This window comes from Zasmidium cellare (genome assembly GCF_010093935.1).
Source record: "Zasmidium cellare ATCC 36951 unplaced genomic scaffold M409scaffold_59, whole genome shotgun sequence".
Taxonomy (NCBI): domain Eukaryota; kingdom Fungi; phylum Ascomycota; class Dothideomycetes; order Mycosphaerellales; family Mycosphaerellaceae; genus Zasmidium; species Zasmidium cellare.
Genome location: NW_022987003.1, coordinates 82,925 through 110,873, shown reverse-complemented (window position 1 = coordinate 110,873; position 27,949 = coordinate 82,925). Strand labels below are relative to the sequence as shown.

Here is a 27,949-nt window from a genome sequence, read left to right as displayed (position 1 = left end):
ATGGCGATGGCGCACTTGCGTCCAAGGTCATGCGTCCCATCGACCCATTCCCTCCCCAGCCAACCACCTCTCCAGCACCAACTTCACCAGCACGAAGCACCTACCCTCCTGCAGCGAGATCCTCTGCGACTCGTGCCGCTTACCGAAGGTACCATATACCTACCCACCACAATACAGTGTATACACTTTCCCCAACGACCGGCCTTCCCAAACAACCCCCCATCTCTCCAAACCCAGCATTCGTTCGTTCGTCCAGCCGGCGAGCACGCAATGATCACCCACTGCACTGTCCCAGCCTTTCCCCCTCTCGTCGATGCAACAATCCTGCGTTCCATCACCCGACCCCAAATCCCATCCCATCCACTCAAAGCCATAAACTTCACATCCAACAGCCGGCTTCACACCTCCTCTAAGTCAGAAGTAAAGCCAAGCCCAGCACTAACACTAACATCCGGTCCATCTGAGACAAACATCGCCTTGCATGTCCGTACCATCTTCACATCCACCACGCCTCCCCACACCTCCCCAAATCTCACCGGTTTTCTCGAACAGAAAACCTCCGTCCGGCAGACTAATTGTCTGGTTCCGGTCCTCTATCCCAATGGTTCGTTCGAGACATTTTTGTTTGTTCGGTGGGTTGAATCGTAGAATTGTGGTAGAAGAGGGTGTTTCATGGTCGAACATGCAGTAAGACTAGAAGGAAACGCCTATCGTGCGTGATTGTAGTGGTATCTAGGAGCGGACGTCATCGCCATCGCCATTCTCTCCAGTGTCTTGCTTGATTGATGAAAGGCGTGGCAGAGGCAGACTTATGCGTTACTTCCTCGACGGCAGGAGGCGTGCAAAGCAACCAGAGCGGTGCGTGGTGGACCGGTTATCCTATCCTAAAGTATCCAGCCACAACCACAGCCATACTGTCCTTATGATCATAATCAATGGCTTGACTATCAAAAACAACAGTGAATGCGTGCATGCATGCAAGTAAGAAACTTCAAAAAACTTCATTTCGTCGACCGTCAGCCTCATTCTCATCATCCAGCCTCCCGTTCAACTCAGCACTTGCCATACACAATCGCTAGTCAAAGCACCACCAAACCGCACAGAGTCAAAACATCCAGCAGCAGCTGACTCGACATTCAATGCACCCATCCCGTCCATCCTCCTCACCACCGCCATCATCAAACAGTACGGTAGAATAAGCAGCAGCGCGGCTGCATCTCCCCCAGATAAACTTTCTGAACAACGCACGCTCCAGCCGCCCTTCCTTAGTACTATTCCGTCCCCTCGACCACACATCCCTGCGCAAAGAAAACTTTCGCGGATCGCGTTCGAGACTCGTTCGTGATGGCGTAATTGTTGCCTGAGGGATTTGTGGTCAGTGTTCAGTCTCAAACTGCTATATCGTGAGGGATGTTATTGCAGAAGGCGGGATGTGAGGATGTGTTATGTGCATGATGCGAACGAAAACAAGAACGAAGGGATCAGTTAGAGGTGCCTTGGTGTGAGGGAGTGAAGTCCAGAATCGGGAAACACTCCAGAGTGATACACAACGTCCAGCCACAGGGCAAAGTCGAATTCGTTCCTTTCGATTCCGGCTACTCGGCTGATGCGTTGTAACGTTGCACAACAGCGCAACGGTCCTCGTAGTACCCAGCACTCAAGACGAGAGCGAGAAGAAAAAGTGGCGTCAGCAAGCCAGGACAGGGACTAGGGTCGTTCGAACAGGCAGACCGGTTCGGTTCCCAGCCTAGCGGCACTCGCATCGCACCGCATTGCCCAGCTTCGACTCTCTATTGAAGAGGGTAAAGGCTGGGTTGGCATGTCGACAGGCGAGCGACAGTTCTGTTGCACCACAGCTGACCGGCTCGCAGGAGCCGCTGCATGCTTGTTTCGAGGTCGAGGGGTCCGCGGCCATAGGTGGGTCCCTGGGTGCTGTCCATTGTTGTCGTGTTGTGCCACGTCGTCGGTCGGGGGTGGGGAGTAGACGGGCGGGAACGATGTCAAGAAGCTCGTGCAGGCGACCGTGGAAATGACGGGACTGGACTGACAGCGCGCGTTACGCACACACAGACCGCTTTGGACGGGCTGCGTGTCGATGGTGGCCAGAACGCGATCGACGCGGCAGTCGAGATTTTCTCGTCAAGTCGCAGCTCGCCGTCGCAAGGCTGGCTGCAGATTCGATACCCAAAGGAACCCGACCAGGACCAGAGAATGGCATTGTTGGTTGTTGCGGTGAGTTCACCGCCTCATCGCCATGGATGATGATGGTTGATATCCGAGGGGTGACTTTGGTTCCGCGGCAAAGTTGCTCCAGTGCTCGAGCCGGCTGGGTTGTTTACCAGGGACGCTGGAGCGCCGAAGCGCAGCCAGACATCCTCCGGGGAAGGGTGGGTGGCGGTTCCGGGGGAAATGTGGATAGGATTGCGGGTGACGAAGGGGACGAACAGGACTGAACAGGACGAAAAGAACGGGCAGGCTTACCTCTGGGTACCACCCAACATCCACCCTTGCTCAACGTAAACGAGTTGACCTCCAGGCCCGTCGCGCCCACTTCAACCATGACTTTGCCTTCGTGCACGAAGAACACCATCTGCATCTTACGGCTGTTCTTGGCGCGTTTGTAGCCTTCGGGTGGTAGTTCGACGATCCCGGCACCGAAGAAGGGTATCGTCATGATCTTGGCGTACTTGAATTCGGAGCCTGCCACATCGCGCGTGACTATCGACGAGGCCGCGAAGGCGAGATCTATGCAATCGTCAGTAACGATGTTTCACTGTCTCCAGCGGTGAATGATTCGTGAGGCATACCTTCTTGCACAGGGTCTTCGGGATCGCCAGCTTTTATGGCTGGATTCCAGTTGGCGACGGTTCCAGAAATGACTCCCTGCTCGTCTTCCCATTCATCTGGCATGATCGATTCAGTCTCGCTCTCTTCGTCAATGGATTCGAGATTGCCCCTTCTTCCGCCCTTCTTGCGACGCTTCGTCTTGGGTTTGGGCTTTTCAACATGCTCAGCACGAACAATGCCCTCGATCTCGCCGCTTTTCCATATGCGCGATTCGTTTTCCCAATACTTCAATGGCTGAATCAGATTTCGCCCAAACCTCGACTGAGTGTGACCAGCATCCTCGAAAGGCGTGACTGCACGTAGGTTGACGTTGCTAACGGGACCAACGCTTGTGCCTCGTTGCGCCCGTTTTGATGGTGAGTCCCGTACTGAGCTTGCTCGGTTTTGCATTGAACGGTTGGCGTCTCTCTCCTTGGGCGCAGCGGCTTTACCCTTGCCTTTCTTTCCTTTTCCCTTCTTGCCCTGCTGTGACTCTGCTTCCACAACAAGCTGTGAGTCCAGCTGCTGGGAAAGATCAGCTTCGGGAACACCCTCTGCGTCATCATCCACCATGTATTGGTCGCCATGCGCAATTTCTGAAGGATCAATGGTTTCGTCTCCGCCATCTCGATGAACAACGACTTTATCCGCGCCAGAGGATCTCTTCTTTCTCGCAGGAGGGTTCATCGCACCCTGTGCACTACTTTCAGCTTGCGAATGATCGTTTTCCAGACTCGCTCGATTTCGTTTCTTTCGTCCAGATCCGTTGGCATCGATTTGGCTGCTATTCACAGATTGATCCGATTTTCGTGGTCTTCCTGGTTTGCGCTTCAAGGGGCTATTGGACGAAGGACGGACTTCAGTAGGATCCAGATCTCCAGCAGTCTGGTCGATCTCCATTGGATAATCATCGCCGTCTTCCTGGAAGATAGGCCCGTCTTCGATTGATTGCTCGACCATCTCCTCGTCCTCGTCCTCTTCGTCCACCACATCGTTGGGATGTTCAATGGATGTTTTCGCAACCTCCTCGTCCTCATCATCTGCAATGGGCAGCGCAAACACGTCTGGTCGTCCGGGTCCTGTCGATCTCCGCAACGCATGCCTGGGTTTGAAGGGGCTCTGCGTCTCGACTGTGTGTATGCTCTTGCGATTCCTATTCGTCTGGCCTCCAAAGTCCAGTCTTCGATTGGCAGGGGGCTGAGACTGCGAGCGATCATCATCTTCCTCCTCTTGTTCCTGCTGCCTCGGCTTCGCAGAAGACATGCGCTTCGGCGATCCAATGTTTGTACGTCGCGGCGTCGATTGTCGCGGAGGCGGGAACCTGGGGGTCTTTCGCTGAGAGAGCGTTTGTCGGATATCTGGTGCAGAGCCTGCAGTCGCGCAATGTCAGTGTCATATGCTATTTCTTATCTACCTTGTGTATACACACTGTTCTGCACATCCATGTCCTCGCTCGTGAGCGTCTTGTCCCCATTCTGCTCATGCGGAGACGAAAAGATGCCTGACATCGGTTCTAGTCCATGCTCGTCGCGTTGTCCCAAATCTTTCAGTTCCAATCCCGTCTTGCGCCCCCGTTTGCCAGGCTCGAAGTACTGGTTGTCCGTCCGCTTGCGCCGGCCTGGCGTGTTGTTCTTCGCAGCAGGCGCCATGTTGCGCGGCGGGCGGTTTTCCTTGCCGATAGCCAGCGTGTGCGGTGAGTGAATGTTTGATGCGCGTGGTATCCAAAGGGTGCGATGTGGGCGGCAGCGAAAGATGTTTGGTGGTGATGCGCGGGACGTGTCGTGATCAACACTCGCTTGTCGCTGGGCTGGGTTTGTTGTCTTCCGTCCATATTTAGTTTAGCCTAGAAAGGCTTGGCGCCGTTATCGCGACCAGGACTGACATCACTGCACTTTGATGAACAGCAACATTCACTTCACTCTTCAGATCAAATACATCGCCATGGATTCGACACTGAGAGAGACGGTCTTGCGAAGTCAGCATGTTGTTCAGATTGTGCTCAGCTTGTATGGTGCGGCGGCTTCATTTGTCGCCATCACAAACCTTCAGAAGTACGAGGCAGCAGCAAAGAAGTTGGCAGAATGGTCGAAACAGGCAGAGACAGAGTTGAGCAAGACGAGATTCACTCAAGGATCAGGAGCAGTCGCGGTACGAGATCGAGAGTTCTCAAATCTCTGTAGTTCTATGCTAAACTCATCACAGATCATTGCGTCTTTGGTCGCTTCGTCAGTTCTAACCATATCCCCTTATGGAATCCACAGGTGGGTGCGAATAGGTATGCTTGACATTCCCATCGATACAGTCACCATAGCTGACCCTTCAGCAATCTCTCCTGCCATGTTGATCGGCGTGCTGGGTGCCCGTACGTACCTCAAGAGTTACTGGGCTCCCAAAGACGGCAAGAACAGCACTCGAGTGCCGCTGCCGAAGATGGGAGACTACAATGAAGCTGAGCGGAGGACCGAGAACCTGCTGCAGATCCTGGAGTATTTGGAGTACAGTTGGGGCTTGACGAGTCTGGTCCATGGGATGATTGGCCGGTGAAGATGACCTCGTTGTGCCGCGTTCGACGCAATGAACTGTTTGGGTGAAGTGATAGTTGCTCGTAACGCCTTGGAGGCAGGAAGTGATGTCGACAGATGCAAGCAGCTTTCAGAAGACCTCCTCAGTCACCCGCCTCCCAAACCACGAGCCAAGCTCATCACCCTTGTCCTCCTCGGCACCCAGAAAGAATCCCGTCAGCTTCATATTATCCGTCTCATTTTCTCCATCCGGCCAATCCACTCGACAAAGCGCACCCTTCGCCTCCAGCATCTCCTTTGCAGTGCCCCAGCTGAATCGACACTCATTGCCCCATCCAAACACAGGGTCCATGTTACCCTTCAGCCAGTTCGAACAGCGTGCATCGGAAGGATACCCAGAGCCCCATGCCACCACTCCATCATCTTCCGCCGTTGCATATGCACTGTAAAGAACATCAAGCGCAGCATCTCTTGTCACTTTGGCACAGACAGACGCCGCAGAGACGCAGGGATACAAGCTGTCCGCCTTCTTCGCAACAGTGATCCTCAAAGCTGGAAAGATCCTTTCGAGTTTCCTCTGATACGCCGCCGGTTGTCCGATGGTGTCAATGTACACTTCCCGCACATTGACTCCGGAATCGAGAACTTGTTGGATGAGATCGATGGTAGCATCCATGGCTTGTGCATTGAGGTTATAGGTTCCAGTTGGTCGCATCATAGCCGAAGAGATGTCTTTAGCAGACATGAGTCTTGTCGCCCAGCCGCCGTGTTGGTAGAGATCCGTGCCGCCTGTGCACACTTTCTCCATGAGCTCTGAGCGCACGGCTGGCGTGAGGGCTTTCGAGTCGTCGAACTTGTGGGTGTCTGCGAGCAAAGAGCGGTGCATTGAGAGCGGCAGGTAATACAAGGCGTATACCATTGGCCCTGATAGATGTTAGCCTTGCTGTGATCACTCGCGTAGCGTCTTACCAAGGACCGGCCCTCTTCCTGCCTCATCCACTCCCAGCACACACTCCGTGCTCATATCATCTTTGATAGTTGCTGGTATTGCGGAATGATGCGTATAGCTATCCCCCGACAGCACTTGTGGTTTGTTGATCGAGGGTGGGATGAAGACGTCTTCCGCGGGGGTTTCCTGCTCGATATCTTGCGTCTCCGGCTGCACATCTTCCATTGCTTCATCCATGGTGAGTTTGACTGTACTTTGACGCGCTCAAAGTGTTGTATGTCTCGTTAATCGCGTGCTATCTTGCTCGAGAGGATGGATGTGGACGCGTGCGGGAAGACGCGACGCGCGATTGAGTTTCGCGATCGGGGAAAGAATTGCCGAGTGCCAAAAAGGGGTATAAAAGCTCAGCCTTGCTCCTTCCTACAACAACGAGAACACACCCCTTCAGAGCAAACATAGATCTCACTGTCTCAACTTAGGATCAATTTGGATCTACTATTAAAACCTTTATTTTGCCATCTCGCAACAATTTCAGTGCTGCCCTACATTCTTATCCGCCACAACACCGAGGCTTTACCGCCGCCGCTCCTTGGCACAACTCCACCACTAGCAAAAAGAGAATCAAAACGACAAAAACATTCAGCACCCGGTATTCCCGTATGGTCACCCACTACAGTACTAATCAGGCGATTACGTGCTTGTATATGGCAGAGCGGACGGGATGCCTAATTTTCACGTATCTGTGGCCGAATGTGCTAGAGAAGCATGTGCGGTCATAATGAAGATCCATGTTCTGACCGCGTGCTAGGACTCGCAACTTCGGCGGACCTCATGAGCACTCCTGTATTCTTCTTACACATCTTTCCCGACTCCCTCGAACTCTTACAAAGTATGCGTTCCATCCTCCCCCACCAACCTCATCGCATCTTCCACAGCATTGACGATCTTCTTCTCGACCCGCAGTGTTCAGCCAGTAACATATATCCACCCTCTTCCAGCCTTCATAGCTCTAACTACCCCAGTCGCCCATCTTGTGGACCTTCGCCCGCAGACAGCAACTACTCCAAAAGTTGAATATTGGCTCAGGTGCTCATGAAGTTCCAGTTGCCAGTGTAGCATGTATTTCCAGCACCGCTAACAAGCGTCTCTGCCGATACAGTACACTTGGGGCTACGTGGGACAATACACTCGCTGTATCTGCTAACTTGGCCTTCATTTTAGCGTTCCAGTTGGTCTCAAGTACGTGCTTTATGGGATCATTGATGAGCCGCCTGTGCGACCTCAAGAGCAACTCACTGGAGTCGATAGCGGCTGTGCCGCTATCGGCTGATTACCAAACGCATTGACAACTTGTGAAACTCTTCAGCGCCTGGCATTGGAAGTACAGAATCGGTCCCACGCCCGACTGTGGTACCCTGGTCCATGAACCATTCTACCCGACCCAGCCGCAGCTTCCATCGCAGTATATATGTAGTCTCGCATTTTTCGAAAGTCCGACTCGCGGGAACCCAATTTCGTCAAGACGCTCTTCTTGACTTTGGTACTATTTTTCGATGCTCGCCACTATGGATGGCATGTAGCTTCATGCGATACTGGCAATGCATCACAGTGAAGCTGCGGTTCGTGCGGGGCAGGACAAGGCTGCATCATCCACTAGCTCTTTGGTGATAGCGTTCGCCGCATCCATGGACAAATATAAGTACCTGGGCCGGTAATCTTGGCACATGCACCACACTCTCATTACTCCTAAGCAAATAGATTCTCGAGCACAAGAAGGCATTCATCTTCTCCTTTACATTCCAAAGCTCAACATGTCTCAAAAGCTGCCTCGTCTCATCACCCTGGAAGAACACTGGGTATCGCCTACTCTTGCTTCTTCGCCTCGCTTTCAGGGGCTCTACAAGTCCTTATTCCAACGAGATCCTTCTTTGGCAGCGCATCTACAAGATGTGTCCGCCGGCCGTATTGCATCTATGAACCGACATTCGATCGACGTCCAAGTGGTCTCTCACTCACCGGGACTACGAACTCTGAACGAGTGCCGTTCAGCTAATGACGATCTCTACAAAGCTATTTGTGCGCATTCTGATCGCATTGCCGGATTTGCCGTGCTGCCCGTTGCCGAACCAGCCTTTTGCGGTGAAGAGTTGAGACGTTGCGTTGAGGAGTTGGGTTTCAAAGGCGCCCTCATTGATCATCAGACTTGGAAGGGTACTTATTACACAGGCCCAGAGTACAACTCCATGTGGGAGACATTCGAGAAGCTCGATGTGCCCTGCTATATGCACCCAACTTGGCTTGCAGAGCACCAAATACAAGCACTCGTTCCGAGCGAAGAAGTATCAAAGCCAGCTCAGAAAGCCATTACAGGTTCCTCTTGGGGTTGGCATACGGACACTGGATCCCACGTCCTGCAGCTACATGCCGCGGGTGTGTTTGATCGTTTTCCGAATTTGAAGCTGGTGCTAGGTCATTTCGGAGAAATGCTTCCTTTCATGCTGGACCGAATTGAGGCGTTCAGTTCTCGATACGGCGGCTTCAAGAGGAGTTTCAAAGAGATGTGGCGAGAAAACATCTGGATTACTACGAGTGGTGTGTGGAGTCTGGATCCACTGGCAACCATTCTCAGAAACACATCAATCGATAGAATTATGTTCAGCATCGATTATCCCTATTCGACGAATGAGGTAGGGTTGAAATGGTTCAAAGACCTTGCAGATAGCGGCTTGGTGAATGAGGCTGGGCTTCAGAAGATTGCACATCTGAACGCCGCCAGGCTGTTAAAGCTTTGAGCCTTGGGAGGCAGCCTCGTTCTGGCGCTTTGAGGTGATCCCTTGCATCGGAGGCTTTAAAATACATCGAGTCATCGAAATCTGACCAAAATGAGGTCAGTTTCAAGAAGCTTTTCCTACTCAGAGGCTTCACTTCAAGCTTCCCAATGCCTTCATGAGCTCGCACAGAGAGCGTGTAAGCTGTGGTAGATTCTCGCGGATCTCGTTCGGAAGATTGCCTTCCAAGACAGCTATCCCAACAGCCATCACACCTTGTGCGTTTCGTATATCGCAAGCCTGTGATTCAGTCCCAGACTCAGTATTGGAGAATCGAAGGCACGGTCTACCAGTGTTCATGAGCAGAAAATCGTTTGTACGGTCATTGGTCATATCGTCCAGGAATGTTGAGGGTTCGCTGCTCGTTGTCGACTCTCGCGGCTCTTTGCCATCTGCCTTCCGTCTTGCGGCGTCTCGTTGCATCATCCCATATGCCCAAAGGACCATGACTGCATGATACACCATGAGGCCATCAGCGCCTCTTAGTTGGTAAGGAAGGACGTTTCGCGCGAAGTGGATGACCTGTCCAGCGTGCCAAACAGCTATTCGTGCCTGCTTTGTCTGGCTCCATGGCTGAAGAGTCTGATATGCTCGATGTGCTTCTGCTTCACCACACTTCCCAGCAAATCTGGTGATTTCGTCGAGGCTGACATGCAAGCTCATCATTAGAAGTTCTGCGAACAGCTCCGTCACAGCCACGTCAGTATGTGTGGTTCGTTTTGCAGACTGCAGTGACTGGTATCTATTCTATGAGTCAGCGCCGAACTCTCTGAGATGCTGACCGGAAGTCTTCCTTACAGCTTTTGGTGTCTTGACTGCATCCAAAGCTTAGTCGATGGATCCTCGCTTGATGTAAATACGCTGCTCGTTACTTTCGCTTGTTGGAAGTAATCCCAACATTGTGCCGCCAGGCCAGAAAGATGTGCTGTACGCACTATACGCAGATCGACTAGATCGGACAGGCAGTGCACCATCTCCGGATTGGCCAGAAGATCCCTCAGAGATATGGTATCAGACGTAGGCGATGGAAATCGTTTCGTATCATACACAAGCTGCCAGATGTCCGCAGACGGTGCCAGCCATAAGTCCCGCGCTGCTGGTAATGGTACTGATAACTCAGCGTATGAGATTAAGGGTTGGCGTTCTTTAGCGATGGTAGTATATATGTCGTGTTCGAAAATGTGGTGAACCAGCCTGATGTAATGTAAGCCTTGTGTTGTTGACTCCAATCATCACCTACTTACCTCTTGTAAGATTCATCCTCTACCCACCGTCTCCACTTATCTTCCAACTCATCGCCTTGGTCAGAAGCGCACGGCCGAGTTTTAGTGTAAGATACATGGTCAAACTTTCCAGTGCGCCGAAGTGCTGTCACTAAAGGCTGGAGACTGGACTCTGCAATTTGCATCTTCCGTTGAAAGCCACAGAAGGCCGTCACATCGATCCATATCATGCAAGCTTGCAGATACTGCAGATCTCGAATGACGCTGTTGTCCTCTTCCGCCAGCTGATTGAGTGCTACTCGAACAATCTCGAACAGCACAAGTCCTGTCTTCGACACCCGAGGAATGCCAAAGCAGACACAGCCTGCTGCTATGAGGGCTGTCAAAAGTTCCGGCCTTGTCTTTTCTGAATCAAACGTATACGGATGGATCCATGCATCTGTTTCCAATCGCTTGGCAATGCCGACTTTAAGTAGAGTATCTAAGCAGGCAGTCGAAGGAAAGCTGGGGATTGAAACATGCGACTTGGCGGTCTTGACCACCAATTGTAGAATGCGATCTCGTGAGTCTTGTGATAGCGTATCTTCCATATGCAACGAAGGCAAATACGGCTGGTGTGGTGACGCACCCATATCGATCGATCGTTCGTTCATCGGTATATTGTTGTGCTCGCTAAATGCATTTTGATTTGCGTCAGGCCTCCATAACCACAAAGAGCGTTGGAATATAGCATGTCTCTGCTTGGCAGAGTCGTTGACATGCTTGTCGCATGTTCCGTCATGCTCTGCTGCAATGTTCTGGCAATCCTCAGCCGGAAAAGAACCATTCAGTTGGCGTTCAATTGCATTGTCGATTGTAGGAGTGAAGTCTAGTCCGAATATATCTGTCGTATCGCTGAACCAATCGAGCTCAGGCATGGCGTTGAAAATGTCTGGAGGCAGCGACAACGATGACGAAGCCTCAAACTGCGGTGCCATAATTTGCTCGAAGAAGGTTGGAAATGGCGTTGTCGAAATAAATGAGTCCATTTGCCACTGTCCCTCTCCACCTGGTTCTTGCATAGGAAAAGGTTTAGCAAGATCCCGCTGTGCCAGGCTGTTAGCTCCAATCGAGTTCTCGTGCCAGTTCGCTGATGAATGTCTATTGTCATCGTTACGTGCTGCAGGAGACGTATAGTCGGGCAGAATCTCGGATACTGCTGTTCGAGGCTGCGCATCTGAGTTCGGTGTTGGTATCCCACTCGATGGGGCGTTGTCGAGTGCCTTCGTCTCGCACACTATCTTCCTCTTCCGGCACCTCTGACAAGGCCGTGAATTGTCGCATTTCAGTTTCGAGATCACACATGCATCGCAAGCCTTGATAGCTCGCTCGCTCGCACGATTGAGACCAGTGCGAGCACTAGCAGCATTCTTGGCGTGAGACGCTTCATGTCGGAGGAGCAAGTCCCTTCTGTTGAAGCCTTGCGGGCATTGCGAGCACCTGAAGGTGCGTTCGTTCCGATCTAGTCACACCGAACGGTCAGTCTACGATTCCAACAAGGCTCACCTGTGTTCGCGTCTGCTTTCTACTACGATTAAGAAAGGAAATCACTCACGTGAGTCCAAATGGCGGTTGAGGTGGTCCAATCGTTCGTAGGCCTTGTCACACAGCTGACAGACATGTGGGGGCCGTGACGGGCTGTCCACTGTCGAAAGCCTTGCACGTTTCGGACTTGAACCCATCGAGCCCTGATCGCTGAAGTGACACCAGAGAGCAGTTTTCTCCACCGCCGCGGATAGTGGGCAAGCTGCAGGGTAATATGAATCCATTGAACGGATGATGTGGGTGCCTGGGCAAGCCACCTCCGCACTTTCATGCACGCTTCGTACACCTATCATACCCTCGGCAAATGTCATTCGTACTTGCGTCCTCACTTCCCACTAAAGCCGAACGCCTTTGAACCCCATACCCAGAGTCTGGCCTCGTGGCATTGGATTCCGGGGTACGTCTGGGCCAGTATGCCCCGCCGCATGGCAGCCTCGTCCTTGTGGGCGAGCAATGTCTATAATACCCCTGTGATGGGCATCGGTAGCAATCTCTTGATGATGAACAACCTGCTTCATTAACACATCTTGTGACGATGGACAAAAAATTCGATACCACCGTGGATAAATACGAAGTCGCCAGCAGTGATGACGAAAACATCAAGGTGGTCCAGAAACATGCTGCTATCGGCGCTGTTCAGGTCACAGACGACAAGGAGGTCTTCCTCATCCCCTCACCCAGTGCTGACCCTCGAGGTGCCCTCTCTATTTCTCTGAAATGATGGCCGCAAAAAGCTGATCCATAGTCCAAAGACCCTCTGAACTTGCCGAGATGGAGGAAGGTTATATTCATCTTACTGCTGTCTACATGTACGAGATCCTTTTGCTTAACGTAATACACTGCTGACAATTGGGATAGTCTCCAGCCTCGGGCTAGCCTTGGTCTCAGGCTTTGGCGGCCTCCTCCAGTTCTACATCCCGGAGTACGCGGCTCGTGCGTGGTTTCATCCAAGATGGCACTATATTCGAGCGTGTGCTAACATCTTCTTCGCAGGTGGAGCTACCTACAGCGACATTACAGCGCTCATGACCTATCCTAGCATGTTCATGGGCGTTGGAAACCTCGTCTTCATGCCAATCGCGATGTCTATTGGCCGCCGTCCCGTATATCTGTTCTCTTGCGCCCTGCTCGTCGCGTCTGCAATCGGTGCAGCCTATGTCAAGACCTACGAGGCCCACTTGGCTGTACGGATGGTGCTCGGTTTGGCCGCCGGGCAGAGTGAAGCTCTGGTACCAATGATGATTCAAGAGATCCACTTCCTTCACGAACGGAGTACATTCCTGATGTGGCAATCAGCAATCCAGACGATCATTGCTGCGATATACGTCCTATTTGCTTCCCCTATCGCTGGATCAATTGGGCCTGGAAACTGGTACATACTTGGTGGCGGGCTGAGCGCTTTGGTCTTGGTCCTATCGATATTCTTAGCACCTGAGTCAAAATATCAACGCACACTGGCTGCATACGGACAGGTCACCGACCCTGACGATCCTGCTGCTGTCAGTCGGCCAGTACGGATCACAGAGCGACCAGCTCTGGATTTGGCAAGATACCAACCTCGAACGCTCAAATCGGACATGCGCATGTTTGTTAATGAGATGGACTGGGAAGAGGGAGCGTACACATTTATAGTAAGCCTTTCTGGCCTTTCCACACTCCAAGAGCTTTACTGACCGCGACTTCTAGCATACATTCCAGATCCTTCTCTTCCCAAATGTTCTTTGGGCTTTCTTGCTCAACGGCCTTACTATTGGCGTGAACATCGCCCTGGGCACGACTTATGCCGGCATCATCACGGCACCTCCGTACAACTGGGCTGACAAGTCCGCGTCGTATGTCAACACTGGTCAAATCGTCGTTGCCCTGATTGCGTTGCCTCTCCTGGGCAATGGTTCAGACTATGTCATAAAGTGGCGCGCGAAGCGGCATGGCGGTGTTCACTACCCAGAGAACAGACTTCTTCTGCTCTGGATTCCAGTGACCATCGGCGTCATTGCAGCAGTGCTCTACGGACAAGCAGGCTCGCATCCAGACAAATATCACTGGTTTACAATCGTCTGGTCATACGCAGCATACTACTTCGCCTTCGTTGGTGCCAATATCGCTGCTATTACTTACCTGCTCGACGCATACCCGACTCGAGCGGCACCGGTGTTGGTGGTAATCACAGCACTGCGAGGTTTCATCAGCTTCGGTACGAGCTATGGAGTGGCCAAATTCGTGGAGACATCAGGATACGATGGATCGTTTGGAACATATGGGGGCTTGACTGCAGCACTCGGACTTCTCGGAATTCCCATTTTTGTATATGGTAAACAGATTCGGAAGTTCACCGAGAGATGGGTAACGAAGGAGACTTCTGGGCCGTCGATGTCGCACTGACATCTACAAGAAGCACATTCAAACGCTACAAGTGCTGATGATCTTACGGGATGGGGCATATTTGACCAGATGTCTTATTTAGCGGATGGAATGTGTGTTGAGCCAATGTTGTACGAGAGTCACTGGTCTAGCAGAAGGAATCATGTGTATACGAGTTAGCTATGTCGTAGTATTTGCTCCTAAAGTCGTTGAGATCTCCAACTTCACATTGCATTGGCAGAGCGACTCATTCCGAGGCGACCTGACTTTTCTGGGTCGCCGAGCACACTGTACAAAGGTAGTCGCGGCACTACTTGAGCCTCCTATTCAATGTACTACTGACCAAATGCCCAGAATCCTCTCCAATCCCTCACCAACTACAACTTAAGACGTTCTGGTCTACACATACAAGGAGAATACTGCACCCGCCTGATCATCTGCTGAATGTCGGCTGCTCTTGGTTGACTCAGTACTCTCTAGGAGTGAAGTCGTACGGAATTAAATAATATGATTCACAGAGCATGTTATGGTCGTCCTAACTATTTAAATCCAAGTATATCTCACAATGGTACAAAAGGTAAAATGATGCTCGACGGATGATCCGGCCCAATATGGATCTTATGCACGCCCTTGTTCCGTTCATGCTCAGGTCGAGGCTCTGACCAGGCCTTGTATTCCGCGATGTTGGGAAACTGACCTCCAATCTATACACATGTTAGCAACAAGCAAATCAATGTCCAAGCCCGAAATTTTATTGCTTACCTGAACACTGATGGATTCTCCAGCATCGAAGTCGACACCCATTGACCAAATTCCGATCTCCAGCTTTACAATCTCACCAGGTGTGATCTTCTCTTCCTTCTCATGTGGATGAAAGGGAAATTGAGGGTGGATGCTGCGTTGCGGATCGAATGCTCGATGAGATGCACGAAGCACACCGACTGAGCCAGTATGAAGATTTGTGCTCTGCCGTTGCTTCTCTGGAATCTCAGCGATGGAGTTGACTGGTGCAGCATGAAAGGGAAAGCAGAGATGCAGCAGCGGCTGGCCACTTTTGTCCTTCTTCCTTAAGTGCACGAATACATTCATGTCGTTGTGATCGTCACATGATATGTACAAGACAGCCTTTGGAAGACCGATGAGGCGGGTCTTCTCGTCGAATTTGAGAGTAAACTCGGCGAAGTCGCTAGCCTTTTCAGAATTGTAAGACACAATTGTCGGCTCCTTCGCAGCTGAAGTGTTGAGAGTATGGTCGTGGAGGCAGAACTCCATATACTTGGTGCCTGGAATCGGGAAGTCGGAGTACTCGATGTTGTCAATTGCTTCCCGGTCGCCAAACTGCAGAGCTGACCACCGCACCTTTGGAATCGCCTCTTCGAAGTCATTTGATACGCCCTTCAAGAAGCGGTCAAAGAACTTGCGGAGCTCGTGGTCTGCGTGATCATCGCAATATAGCTCATACCATTCCTGGTGTGAGCTCCACCTGATCCATTTCTTGTCGTGTTTGATCTCCATGTACCCTCTCACAGCACCCATGGTGTGAATGGAGCTGAAGTCCGAGCCAGAAATGAATGTAGGACATTTGATCTTCGTCATGTCTGGGCGCTTGTCGTTCCAGTAAGCGTTGGCCACAGGGCTACGCCGGTACATCTCCGCGAAGTCTTCTACCCCAGAGTTTCCCTTAATGATTTCTCTTGTGATAAGGTCGAAGTTGCTCATAGAGAAGACACCACCGCGGCAGAATTGTTCTCGAAATAGATCCCCTGAGCCTTCCCAAGGAGCAATGGCTGCTAGATGTGGCGGTTGTAGTGATGCAGTGTGCCATTGAATGATGGCCAGTGCTGAGTTACCTGCCATGCCGACTTTCCCGTTACACCACGGCATTCGTGCCAGAGCTTCGATGACATCGTGTGAATCCTCTGCATCTTGAGACCCCATGATAGGTATCTGCCCATCGCTGTTGCCCGTGCCTCGCGAGTCCACGCTGATAACAGCATACCCTCTCGGACACCACTTCCGTGGGTCCACTCCCTCGAACTTCTCGATTCCAGATAAGTCTTTCTCGTTGACACAGCAGTTCCAGACAGTCATGGGGAGCATGCAAAGGGCGCTGTATTTCTTGCCATAGCAGGACCAGCCAATGATTGCTGGGATGTTTTCGTCGGAGTCTGCAGGCCTGTAGATGTCCACATAGAGTCGGCAACCGTCTCGTACGACTATCTCGACATCGTGCTCAACAACAATGTCGCTTTGAAGCGCCTTGGCCTTGTATCCATTCCATCCCTTTCGCAGAACTTCAGTCTTGCCGGGATGAAAGCCTTGGTAATTGTTGACACCGATCTCGGGCTTGCCAATTGGCTTGTATGCTACTTGTACTGGTACTGGCATGATTGATTCAAAAAGCTGTGCTTTCGGTTGTTGCAGAACTTGCTTGGTCCACGAATGATGGTAGGGCTTTCAAGTGGGCAAGGACAGCAGGCAGAGGGGGAAGAAGTGAGGAAGGCGGAAGACTGAATCTTCTTCCTGACAAGGAGACCTCTTGCCGTTTTCAGGTGAATGCATTCTAGTCATCCAGACATCTTTGAAAATGCCGCTGGATGACTGCCGCAGGAAAGCACTCTCGCGTCTGGGGAAGACGCGCCGCGAGCTGCCCCGAGGCTGGCTTCTGATTGGCGCCCACAAATTCCGATCCAAGTAAGTGAATGAATCCCACGAAAGCTTAAACCCGGAACACCTTTGCCTCCTCAATTTGTGGGTCGCACGTACTCGGAACGGTGGGGCGGCACTCCAAGCGATATTCAGCATCTCGAAGTGATCGCGAATATTTTAGCTCAGTTTCAAAAGAACAAAAAGATCCTGTCCCAAAGCGCACTGACTCGACACTCCCTGCCGCATACCAGTCACTCTCACCTTCTTATTCAATCTCTTCCAGTCAAAAGTCGAGATGGTCCCACACGCAACTGAGCCAATCCCGGATTCTGGCGTCGACTTGATCCAGCACGACGGTACCACATATGGAGACTGGCGTGATGACTTCCATCGTGACGGCTTTGCCATTGTGAAAGGCGTCATCACTCCAGAGCGAGCACAATACTATCGCAACAAACAAATCGAATGGCTTCAATCTTTCGATCTTGGTTTCGACCCCAGCGATGAGAGTACCTGGACTCAAGAACATCTTCCCGTCAGCTTCAAGGGCGGCATGTACTTTGCTTACGCCAGCACTCATGAAAAGTTCGTCTGGGAGGCACGTACGGAACCCAAAGTACAGGAGACGTTCGCACAGCTCTGGGAGACTGACGAGTTGCTGTGTTCTTTTGACGGCATGAATATCACTCTGCCACGACAGAAGGACCTCAAGTGGAGCCCATGGCCACATTGCGATCAGAGCCCGCAGCGTAAGGGCATGCAGTGCGTGCAGGGTCTGCTGAATTACCAGCCCAATGGACCCAAGGATGGAGGCTTGATCATTATGAAGGGGAGCAGCAAGCTCTTTGACCAGTTCTTCAGCGAGAGCAGAGAGCAAGACGACCACGAGGACAAACCACCGGAGGACTATGACTTCAAGGACTTGTTCATTTTCAAGGAGTCTGATGTGCAATGGTTCAAAGACCATGGCTGTGAGATGATCAAGACAAACCTCGAGCCTGGTGACCTTGCTTTGTGGGACTCACGGACGATGCATTATGCTTGCTTCCCACAGGGCGACCGTATCAGGCATGTGCAGTACATTTGCATGACGCCGGCAAAGTTCGCGAAGAAGGAGGATCTCGAGCACAAGGCTGCATTATTCAAGCGATGGCATGGCACTACTCACTGGCCCCACTGGTAAGTAGAACAAGAACGATTGTAAGAGGTCACGCATACTAACGACATCTAGCAATATTCATGAACAAGGGCCCCCTCTCAGAAACGGCGTGGAAGATCCATTGAACCGGTATGAGCCGCGGGAGAAGCCAGAGATCACGAAAAGAGTGCTTCAGCTGGCGGCTGTAGAAGCATACTGAACAAAGATAAAACAAGACAAGTGCGATCTGTGGAGTGAGCTCCATTCTGTATTTTGATAGCGCGTGAATGCGACCATCCATTTGATATAGCGAACGAAATCAAGAACATAGGCATTAGCGACTCCTTTGCCTCATGTTCCCAACATGTATAGACTTCTCAGATCTGAACGAGCGATGTTAAGTTGTTCGGTAAGTAACCCCTATATTGATGACTGTGCATATGTTGGATGCGTTGTCGGCGCCAAATGAGTTGCGCCAGGTGTCCATCCTGAACAATCGTCGTAGAATCTGTCCTTCGTGGCGGCCACGTTGTCGTGTAGAATCCGGACATCAACGATTCAATATGGTACTCCTTCTCGTGAATGTACCTCAGCTGCATAAATATGTTCTAACGTTGTGCGTACGACTCTGAGGAACTCAACCATGTGCATCAAGCACTTGCTTGCATTATCTGCCCCTTCTGCCATTCCTTGGCACCACAGTACAAGCAGTTGTAGTCCATGAACTCATCTGTCCGCCTGCCGAACTGTCAGCTATCTTTGCACCAGGGACAGTAGTATCAAACTTACATCTTGACTTCATTGCTGCCCTTCTCAGTTGCTGGCTTGGCTACATCTCGACTGTACTTCTGAATCAAGCTGGCTCGCTCAAAACGACAACGGAAGATCTGTCCTAGAATGCTTGCAATCTGATCTGCATCTGGAACGTCGGCGATGTCCTCAAAGAAAGCTCCTAGAGCCTCTGCATCTTCAACGGTTTGGCTAGCGCCTTGGCCTTGCGTGGGCAACATCGCATGTGCGGCATCTCCGATAACAATTACTTTGCCCTTCGTCCAGGTTTCCAGTGGATCAGTATCGCGAAGCTGCCAGAGTCCAATCTCAGGGGCCAGCTTAAATACGATCTTGATCCACTCTGGGAACTCGTGATACGTCTCCAGCATCTTGTGCAAATGTCCACGAGAGACCCACGATTGCTTGCTGTCAGGGTCTTCGTTCATCTTCTCGTCCGGGACAAGGCCCACCATGCTGTAGATGTCGCCTTCACGAGCAGGTCCCATGATCAGTCGACAGCTGTGTGCCATTATCATCGAAGTGAAAGGCTCTCGGGGAGAGATGTTCTTGCAGAAATCCGGGGCTTGCTCTTCAAGAATCTCGCTAGGGACCATGAGACGATATGCAGATAGACCAGTCGGCCTGGGAACGATTTGCTGATCTAGCACGAACTGTCGGATTGTGCTGTGAATACCGTCCGCTCCCACCAATAGATCCCCTTTCAACTTTTCGCCGCTTGCTAGCGTCACAACGCCAGCTTCGCAGTCGCATTTTGTCACTCGACAAGATGTTCTGATCACTGCTGGTGGTCCATGTCGTCTAGTAGATGTTGCTGCCTGCTTCAAGCTTTCATGAAGGTCTTGTCGGTGGTACATGATTCTGTCTGCACCATACTCCTGCTTTTCAAGTAATGGTATATGGTTTACCAGTTCGGCTTCGGGATTATAAACTCGGAATCCTCGATCGACCATTCCTCTCGCAATCTTTTGCTCATCTTTGCCAAGTTTCCAGGAGTCTCGCAGTATTTTGGACGCATTGGGTTGCAGCGAGATCGTCGCACCGATCTCAGAGTGAAGTCGCGACTGCTCGAGTATTGTGATTTGGCGGCCTGGTGCTCGCAAGGCTATGGCGGCCGACAGCCCGGCGATACCGCCTCCCACAATGATGATCTGGAATTGAGTTGACGAGGCCATTTCGAATCGGCTGAGTTAGGACTAGAACCGAGAGGAGGACTGAAATCGTGATCGTTCTTGACAACGCTGTGTTGATCATAGTTGTCCAGATGAGAGACAAAAGTCCTTCCGTAGGTGCGGTGGTGCGGCTAGAACCTCCCCCAGTACATCTTGACATGTGACTTCCGCCATTGCCCACAAGCTGTAGACCATGGATCGAAGTGGAGGCGGGGCATGACATGGGGATAGTTACGAAGACATCGTCTCCATCTACACCATTTCGTGAGCGCAAGAGCCGGGTGTTGTGGGCGAAGAAGGATTCGGCGAATGTGGGAGCGGAGCAAGTGGCAGCCCTGCCACAACCCAAGGCTCGGAACTGGTGGACATTCGACTAATCCGACTGACCCCAAGCCAAGCACACCACAGTGGGTCATTTATTGGCTCTATTCTCGTCTGTTACTCCATGTAGTCAGACTGATACACCAAGAAAAGGGAAGTGCTCGTCCAAACCGATATGTCTGTCACTGCAACCAACACTGTGGCTCCTTTGACGGTAGTTGCAACTTCTGAAGGTCTGAAAATCGACGGAACTGACCCAAAGTACGGCGACTGGAGGGACGACTTGGTTCGAGATGGATACGCCGTGATCAAGGGCGCAGTTCCAAAGGAGCGAGCAGGGAAGTACGCCGATGCCATGTTCAGTTGGTTGGAGGGATTGTACGTGGCATAGACAGCAGTTCCGGGAAGCAGCACTGATCTCAGTAACAGCGATTTGGGCTTCAATCGAAACGACTTGTCGACTGTGCACAGAGACAATTTGCCTTGGATCGATCAGAAAGGAATGTGCCTCCAGTATGCGGTAACTCATGAGGACTTCGCATGGGCCATTCGTGGCGAACCTGGCGTGGTAGCGGCCTTCGAGAAGGTCTACGACACGAAAGATCTGATAGTCTCCTTCGATGCAATCAACTTTGGGTTCCCGAAGTACGCATAATTACGTCCCTATTTTGAGTGTGTTCGCTGATCTGTAACAAAGCCGCACCGACATCCCCAAGAACGTCCCTTGGCCACATCAAGACCAAGACCCTTTGAAGCCCGGCTTCCGCTGCCTCCAAGGTTTAGTCAACCTTCTCCCCAATGGTCCCGATGACGGCGGCCTCATCGTCTGCAAAGGCGCCCATCTCGTGTCAGAGGAGTACCACCGAGTCTTTAAGGATGAGCCTAGAATCCCCGCCTGGACGAACGAATGGTTCGGATTCACTGACAACGGCATGAAGTGGCTCGAGATACAAGGATACGAGTGGGAGAAAGTCTGCGCCGACCCTGGTGACTTGCTTGTCTGGGATTCGCGGACACCGCATTACAATCTTAGCTCGAAGACGCAGCAGCCTCGGTTCGCAGCGTACACGTGCTATATGCCAGTGGCGCATGCGACACAGGAGGATTTGGAGAGGAAGAAGGATGCTTTTGAGCGGTTTGTGGGCACCACACATTGGCCAAATGCGCGCCACGTTGGTTCAAATGTTGCTAAAAGGGGCGAGGAGGATGATCCCCACAATCGTTTGGAGCCAGTCAACAAGCCTGCTTTGGATGAGCGAACGTTCAAGCTGACTGGTATCCCGTACATGGCAGAATAGAGTACATTGATAGGCGCATCTTCGAGTCACAATTCTCAGAACGTAGCATCAATATTTGATCAATCTTCAGCGGAGCTGGCGAATCCATCAAGTCGCCAGATTGCTCCGTATGTAATTATGGGTTGAGACGTGTTAAACCCTGCCTTCGCCAAGATCGTGGACCGTCGGACGGGGCACAGAATTTCGGGCGTTAGGGCATGGGATAATTATGGTGATAAATTGATAAAGGGACATGAATACGAGTGATGGTGGAGAGTCAAGTTGGATGAAAGCTTGGCGTTAGATTCGACTGCAAATCCAAAGATTCAGCCTGACTTAGCTGCTGGAGCTTCTATTTGGCGCTAGCCGGCAGATCTCCGGATAAATTACATGAATGAGTGTCTACTGGCAGCAGGAGATACCGATATAGTGTTGTGCGCATGTAAGAGTTGAGAAATGAAGCTCTCATTTAAGTCATGGTAAGACCAAGCAACGAAGATTTCTCGACCCATACACAAGCTGCGTTTGATTTCTCATCAATTAGTGCAACCGCGATCTCGACACTAGCCCTGAGACTCGAAAGCAATTCATCCATCGACCCTAAACAAAGATGTTACGAGCACTAGCTTGGATTATCTTATGCATTTGTCAAAGTTTAGCACGATGCAACTGCGTCTCGTATCGCTCAAGATGTTGCAGTGGTAGGTTGTTTTGAATGCATAGCTTGCCCAAGCACGTCCTTACATCGTCTCATGCAGCATAAGCCCTTGTATCAACAAGTGTGTCCTCATGATAGAGCTGCTCTTATGGCATGTCAAATGTTGGGAATTCAGTAAAATCATGTCACGTCTTGGCATTTCTGATGTCAAATTCTCCGACTGACAGACTGAGCTCGACAGTCGCGAAAGACTCCGGGTGTATATAAAGCCCCAGAGTCTTCGGTACGAAGTCAACTCCACAGCAAGATCGAACCATCAAGACTTAAAACACCCAAGTCTATCCATCCTCGAAATCAACATGAAGCAGTTTGCTACGATTTTGGCCACTTTTGGCCTTTTGGCCGCTGTTCAAGCCGTTGACTTTACAGCTTGCGATCGTTCGTCGTCAACGGCTGATTCTGTACTGACCAGAGCCAGCTGACGATTCATGATTAACAGAATTCAACTCGAACACCCATGACTGTGGTGGCGTGTGTACCAGCGAAAGCGTGGCACCTCACGACATTCGAGAGACGCCAAATACCAATTGCATCCGCAAAGCCGGCAACCAGGGTAACTTGGTCAGCTTTCGCCTGTTGTAGTCATATCTGGTGGCCTAAGCAGCTAAAATTCGACTCTACAGGTTGTGTGCGACAAGAACAATGTCTGCACGTACCTTTCCGATCTGCCAGGGTTTGGACATGGCAGCTACGATGCTTGGCAGGTCACTGGTACTCAGTACGTCAGAGGCTAGTCTTTGTTTCTAGTGGCGATTACTACAAGTCTGTTGGTGGAAGACAGTCGTTGGCGGATAGAGTCCACATGTCACTCTTTCAGCTGTTAATTGATTTTCTGGGGCCCCAAACTACTCTTTCATTTCAATATCTGCCTTCAATCTCTTCGAGTCAAACTCATGCTACCAACTTTAAGAACAAATAGGACATAAAGAATACGACAAGTGACTAGAGATTACGACAGATGTCGTGAGCTCCTCCGTCGTGGAAGCTAGCAGGGAACGAGTCTGCTTTGCCCCAAACCCAGCTTGGGTCAATCACGTCGTCTGACACCAGATTGTCTGACGCAACCCAATAATAGTCGTTTGCACGGAAATCGTCCTTGAAACCTGGAGGACATGTACTCTTGAAGCTGCTGTTAGGACTGGTCTGGATCGAGTGATGCCACTTCGCAACGTAGAGCTTGGCATGGTTTCCGTTCGAGCCGTCGTTGTTGTAGATGTTGCTACAATGTTTTGATGAGAACGACGTAGATATTTGCGTTGGACGATGCCGTGACTTACTCGATGAATGCTTCCGGAATTGAAGACCACGCAGAGTAGCCGTGATTGCCTTCTTGCTCCATAATTACACTGTCACGGTTGTAGCCGCCGTTGCCATTGTTCTTGAACACGTACATATGAAACACTCAATTAGCGTGCAGCTCTGGGATTCGCACATGTTGGCACAGCGTTTCCAACGTACTATCACCGCCCATTCCCAATCGCTCTTATGGCCTGTGTCCTTTGTGAAGTATACATCGTAGAGAATACGCCATTGATCCAGATCGCCACAGTACTTGACGTAGTAATAGGTCGGGAATGAATTGGCCTTGGTATAAGCTCCTTGCCAATCAGGCTGCTGAGGGCAGTTGTTATCGATCTTGTTGATGTTGCAGTTGTCAGGGTCGTTTCCGTTGGTCTGTTCTCCGTTCACTTCTGCTGGGGATCGAAAGCAAGTACTGGTGGGCAAGAACCACAATGGAGCCGCCTGAATGGCTGCACCAGCTGGATCGTTCTGGAATGTATCATTGTCGATGGCGGTATCGCCAAAGGCTCCTTTCGCGCCCAACGCAAGGAGAAACGTTGCACAGCTTGCAAGTCGAGAGGTGGTAATGGCTTTACTGAACATGATGCCGCTTGAGATTCTCTCTGTGTATGCCTATCATAATGGTACTTCGTTCCAATTTATATATTCTGCGTAAGGCGCCCTTCAGCTGGTCAGAGAATGGACCGATGCAACATGGTTGTACGACGGCCTTGCCGACGGTAACGTCTTCTTTGTTACATGGTCAGGCGATATCGTGAGACAGTCAAGGGCAATTCTGAAATAGGTCATTGATTGCAAATGGCAAGACTTTGCGTGCATCAATCTTTACTTGGTTAGTTCCCGCACCTTGTGCTACCGTTTAAGGTAATAGAAGCCAAGCTGGGCCCGTGTCAACAGCTTGATATGGACTGTCAGCCCGTGGCATGCATCGGACAAAGCTAGCCATTAGTCTAGTCATGGTCACACCGCGGCTGAGCACAAGGTGAGACATGTTGACTTTTTGGTTCCGATACTTCAACTGTCCTGACACTGAAAGACAAATTTAGCATTTACACTCTTCGTTCTTAACCAAATGTTTACACACGTGAGGCTCAAGTTCGCGAGCGCGGATAAGGCTACTGCGCCAACGATCGCGGGTAAAGATCGACCGTTACCGAAACCCGTACTCTTTCCATCGCTTGTTCACGCGGTCTTTGACTTCTTCAGGGAACGACCCTTCGAACGAGGCCGCCACCCAGGGCAAATGTTCTTCGGTGAACTTCTGAGGAAGTAAGCAGCATCGAATGACTTTGGCAGCCTCGCCTTTGCCAATGCGATCACATTGCGCGATATAAGGGACCATCGGTATAGTCGAAAGTCCGTGAAAGAGAAACTCAGATGCTCCAGGCTCACATCGAGTTGAGTCGGCCCAGAACAAATCTTCTAGCTTTGAGGGGTCAACATCTTCGCCAACGATGTACAGCTTCGGGATATACCAGCCCATCTTCGGGTCTTGAAATACCGCATGACCAACTAGCTCACAGAAGGCCTTCATAGAGGTGCGCATCCTCACAAGTCGAGTGTGATCGACTTGGAGGACGAATGCCGAATCATGGGATTCGAAAGGACACCACGCCATACGTATTGGAAGACCGGCTTTTCAACATGTCGCGAGCAATTCAACGGATTGCATCAACCCAAAAACGGTGTGATTCTCCTCTGGCGCTCGACCCGCTATGCAGAGCGGTAGAATTGGGTTGTCCCGATATGTGATCGCGTCCACGTTGAAAACCGGCTGTTGGTGGCTTTGGCTTGGGAACGTCATTCCGTGGTATTCTCCCATGGGCCCTTCAGCCGCAGTCTCGAACCTGGATACAGTGCCCTCCATAACAATCTCAGCCGACGTGGGCACTAGTAAGTCACATGTCTCGCATTTGGTGACCTCGACACCCCTGCCAGTGACCGCGCCGATGTTTTCACTTTCGTCTGTCCATTTCGGAATGGGCATTCCACTGACCATGATCGCAGCTGGAGGCACGCCAAATGCCAAAGCGAATGGCATGTCTTGATTAATATCCTTCCAAAGCTGAAATATTGTCTCAATGTCCTGCTTTGGCATGATAGGGGCTACAATCTTTCGCTTTCCGCACACCATTCCCCGAGTGATAGACCAATTCGTCCAGTTGCCGTCCGGACTTTGAACGACAAACATTCCAAAAGTCTGTATGTACTTGCCGCCGTCCTGCATGTGGTGCAGGGGCACCGAAAGAGCCTCGAGGTTGACATCATCATCCTTCAATATGTTCTCTTTCATGGACCGCCGGCGACCTGAATTGGTGGAATTGGTGGTCTGTCTCTCGCTTCTACGAGATGATTGACAATATTTTCAGCGGAAGCATTTGATGGAAGTCCAACACTCTTCGCGATGCGACCGTAGCGAATTTCCGAACGTCCAATCCCGACCGGCGCACCCAGGACACGGAAGAGACCATTGCCCTCCCGACCGACGATATTGTTGAAGAGTGGAGCGGGCTCATAATTCTCGTAGCATCTTCGAGTGACGGAGGCAAGCTCGAGGTGTGGATCCACAGAGGTGTCTATCGGCTGAATGTCTCCCGCCTCCTGCAATTCTCTTACCCATGTTCGAAAGTCGGAACTTGCTGATGACATTTTGAAAGATTTGAGTCTACACGCTGCTGGTACCTTGCATGTCGCCATTGTAAGCGATCTGATGACGCTTTGCGGATTCCCACAGCCTGATAGAAGTCGGCTGACGCCAAGCCCAGCCGATAGCTTCGGGTCTCTGTCACAATCAGCCTTCGGAGGATTGCATCATATTCCCGAAAGCAATGTGGGCAAGTTCGACGTCACATGAGTCTGCTTTGTGTACAAATGCATCAACAATATTCGACTCGTTGACCGCTAATGATAGACAGAGAAGTTTCATGATGCTCTTCGCTGAATGTGTTCTGGCAGTGTGCTGCGTCTCCGGCTCTCTGTACCTTCTTCCCTTGCAGCCCACATTGCATCGACTCTTCTATCCAAGGTTGAAGGCTTTTCGCCAAACCGCTGCCAAATTCGCTCATATCCATCGCAAGCACGGAATGGAAATGGACGTCCCGACTGCCTTCTCGCCGCAGCCATTCTTACCGTCTTCAACGTTTAGAGAGCTAGCGTCGTCGTTGAAAACTTCTTCTAGCCGCAGCCGATCTCAAAGTCGGATCAATGATTCCATCTGCTGGCGAGTGTCATCGTTCCCTCTTTCTGCAATATGGGCAAGAACGTTCAGTGAGTACGTGATGATGCTCTGAGAAATTTGCAAAGAGGGTACGGCCGCATTGGTCATGATCAGAAGCTGAGAGGCTGAAAATGCCTGTTCGCCGTCCAAAAAGCCGTAGACAGCTGTTCAACATGTCAGCATTAAACAGGATCAAAGGGGCTTTACTTTTAGTACGTACCTAGCCCACGAGCCGCAGCGTGGCGCCTCAAAGTACGCACAGTTGCACAGGCTGCGCCGACGGCGTAGCTGATCGGTTGCGTCAGTGAATCAATTCGCAACGAATTTGCTTCAGAGCTGATTCTAAGCTTCTGTTCAAGGGCGCGAAGTGTCGGTGGTCGTACAGCCATTACAACACAGGCATGATACTGGAGCATGAGCATTGTTGTTTCCGGCGTCAAAGTGTTTGTCTCCAAATCAGCCTCTCGAAGCTGCGGTTTGCCTTTGAGCCAGCATTCAAGCTCCTCCAGGACCTCCATCGTATGTTGGTACAGATTTTGCGTCAGCATTCGATGGGATACGCGGATATCTACAATTTATGATCAAAAAGTAATACTAGTTGTCGACTGCAGTTATATCTTTACTACGATTGCCGAAAATCCTGGCCAACGTTGCATGTTGGTGAAGCGTGGCACTCATAGGAATCACTTCCGGCTGTGACAGATTAGCAATTGACAAGCCACATGTACATAGATTCACATTTGATTCAAGTAGTGTCATATGCACATCTTCGTAGGACACTGCGTCGACGTAGCCAGATCGTGTAGCCAATGTTCTACGGTATATACTCAGTGCACGGCAAGAAAATCAACATATGACTACTCACCTATCCATGGTGTATACTACCAGCCAAAGGGAGTGTTTTCCGTAGCACTCCTCGTACGGAAGTGAGTTGTGAACCTTGTGTAATCCCAAGGAGATAGCCATTCGAACCATCAATCCAAGATGTGATGTAACGCTATCCCTCCAATTCAAGATCTGCATGAAGTAGCTGGCCAACAACAAGCAGCGTACAAATGTGACAGATCCACCTT

General features: G+C 51.0%; 12 protein-coding genes across 12 annotated transcripts; 5 read left to right on the top strand and 7 right to left on the bottom strand.

Moving 5' to 3' along the window:
• Window positions 1-1,271: 1,271 nt before the first annotated feature.
• M409DRAFT_30090 (uncharacterized protein) lies at window positions 1,272-4,475 on the bottom strand (the record flags this gene model as incomplete). The annotated part of the gene is made up of 4 exons (XM_033809755.1): window positions 1,272-1,360; window positions 2,482-2,745; window positions 2,808-4,196; window positions 4,256-4,475. The coding sequence occupies 4 exons, from the start codon at window positions 4,473-4,475 to the stop codon at window positions 1,272-1,274; spliced, it is 1,962 nt and encodes a 653-aa protein (XP_033660358.1).
• Window positions 4,476-4,767: 292 nt separating this feature from the next.
• On the top strand, window positions 4,768-5,370 carry M409DRAFT_30089 (uncharacterized protein; the record flags this gene model as incomplete). Its single annotated transcript, XM_033809754.1, has 3 exons — window positions 4,768-4,974; window positions 5,029-5,101; window positions 5,150-5,370. 3 exons carry the CDS (start codon window positions 4,768-4,770, stop codon window positions 5,368-5,370), a joined length of 501 nt encoding a protein of 166 aa, XP_033660357.1.
• A 2,738-nt stretch (window positions 5,371-8,108) lies between these two features.
• Window positions 8,109-9,089, top strand: M409DRAFT_30087 (uncharacterized protein; the record flags this gene model as incomplete). The annotated part of the gene is made up of 1 exon (XM_033809753.1): window positions 8,109-9,089. The coding sequence occupies one exon, from the start codon at window positions 8,109-8,111 to the stop codon at window positions 9,087-9,089; it is 981 nt and encodes a 326-aa protein (XP_033660356.1).
• Window positions 9,090-9,218: 129 nt separating this feature from the next.
• Window positions 9,219-11,325, bottom strand: M409DRAFT_30086 (uncharacterized protein; the record flags this gene model as incomplete). The annotated part of the gene is made up of 3 exons (XM_033809752.1): window positions 9,219-9,867; window positions 9,924-10,319; window positions 10,370-11,325. The coding sequence occupies 3 exons, from the start codon at window positions 11,323-11,325 to the stop codon at window positions 9,219-9,221; spliced, it is 2,001 nt and encodes a 666-aa protein (XP_033660355.1).
• Window positions 11,326-12,467: 1,142 nt separating this feature from the next.
• Window positions 12,468-14,314, top strand: M409DRAFT_71021 (uncharacterized protein; the record flags this gene model as incomplete). The annotated part of the gene is made up of 5 exons (XM_033819003.1): window positions 12,468-12,627; window positions 12,685-12,741; window positions 12,791-12,865; window positions 12,926-13,563; window positions 13,619-14,314. 5 exons carry the CDS (start codon window positions 12,468-12,470, stop codon window positions 14,312-14,314), a joined length of 1,626 nt encoding a protein of 541 aa, XP_033660354.1.
• A 539-nt stretch (window positions 14,315-14,853) lies between these two features.
• On the bottom strand, window positions 14,854-16,681 carry M409DRAFT_30084 (uncharacterized protein; the record flags this gene model as incomplete). Its single annotated transcript, XM_033809751.1, has 2 exons — window positions 14,854-14,997; window positions 15,056-16,681. 2 exons carry the CDS (start codon window positions 16,679-16,681, stop codon window positions 14,854-14,856), a joined length of 1,770 nt encoding a protein of 589 aa, XP_033660353.1.
• A 556-nt stretch (window positions 16,682-17,237) lies between these two features.
• Window positions 17,238-18,300, top strand: M409DRAFT_60809 (uncharacterized protein; the record flags this gene model as incomplete). Its single annotated transcript, XM_033814583.1, has 2 exons — window positions 17,238-18,121; window positions 18,174-18,300. 2 exons carry the CDS (start codon window positions 17,238-17,240, stop codon window positions 18,298-18,300), a joined length of 1,011 nt encoding a protein of 336 aa, XP_033660352.1.
• A 430-nt stretch (window positions 18,301-18,730) lies between these two features.
• Window positions 18,731-20,044, bottom strand: M409DRAFT_60808 (uncharacterized protein; the record flags this gene model as incomplete). The annotated part of the gene is made up of 2 exons (XM_033814582.1): window positions 18,731-18,818; window positions 18,870-20,044. The coding sequence occupies 2 exons, from the start codon at window positions 20,042-20,044 to the stop codon at window positions 18,731-18,733; spliced, it is 1,263 nt and encodes a 420-aa protein (XP_033660351.1).
• A 493-nt stretch (window positions 20,045-20,537) lies between these two features.
• Window positions 20,538-21,660, top strand: M409DRAFT_30081 (uncharacterized protein; the record flags this gene model as incomplete). The annotated part of the gene is made up of 3 exons (XM_033809750.1): window positions 20,538-20,740; window positions 20,792-21,007; window positions 21,060-21,660. 3 exons carry the CDS (start codon window positions 20,538-20,540, stop codon window positions 21,658-21,660), a joined length of 1,020 nt encoding a protein of 339 aa, XP_033660350.1.
• Window positions 21,661-23,299: 1,639 nt separating this feature from the next.
• M409DRAFT_60806 (uncharacterized protein) lies at window positions 23,300-24,241 on the bottom strand (the record flags this gene model as incomplete). Its single annotated transcript, XM_033814581.1, has 3 exons — window positions 23,300-23,576; window positions 23,635-23,735; window positions 23,816-24,241. The coding sequence occupies 3 exons, from the start codon at window positions 24,239-24,241 to the stop codon at window positions 23,300-23,302; spliced, it is 804 nt and encodes a 267-aa protein (XP_033660349.1).
• A 568-nt stretch (window positions 24,242-24,809) lies between these two features.
• Window positions 24,810-26,308, bottom strand: M409DRAFT_71016 (uncharacterized protein; the record flags this gene model as incomplete). The annotated part of the gene is made up of 3 exons (XM_033819002.1): window positions 24,810-25,228; window positions 25,304-25,931; window positions 25,967-26,308. 3 exons carry the CDS (start codon window positions 26,306-26,308, stop codon window positions 24,810-24,812), a joined length of 1,389 nt encoding a protein of 462 aa, XP_033660348.1.
• A 541-nt stretch (window positions 26,309-26,849) lies between these two features.
• M409DRAFT_30076 (uncharacterized protein) lies at window positions 26,850-27,394 on the bottom strand (the record flags this gene model as incomplete). The annotated part of the gene is made up of 2 exons (XM_033809749.1): window positions 26,850-27,040; window positions 27,097-27,394. The coding sequence occupies 2 exons, from the start codon at window positions 27,392-27,394 to the stop codon at window positions 26,850-26,852; spliced, it is 489 nt and encodes a 162-aa protein (XP_033660347.1).
• Between the last annotated feature and the right edge of the window lie 555 nt (window positions 27,395-27,949).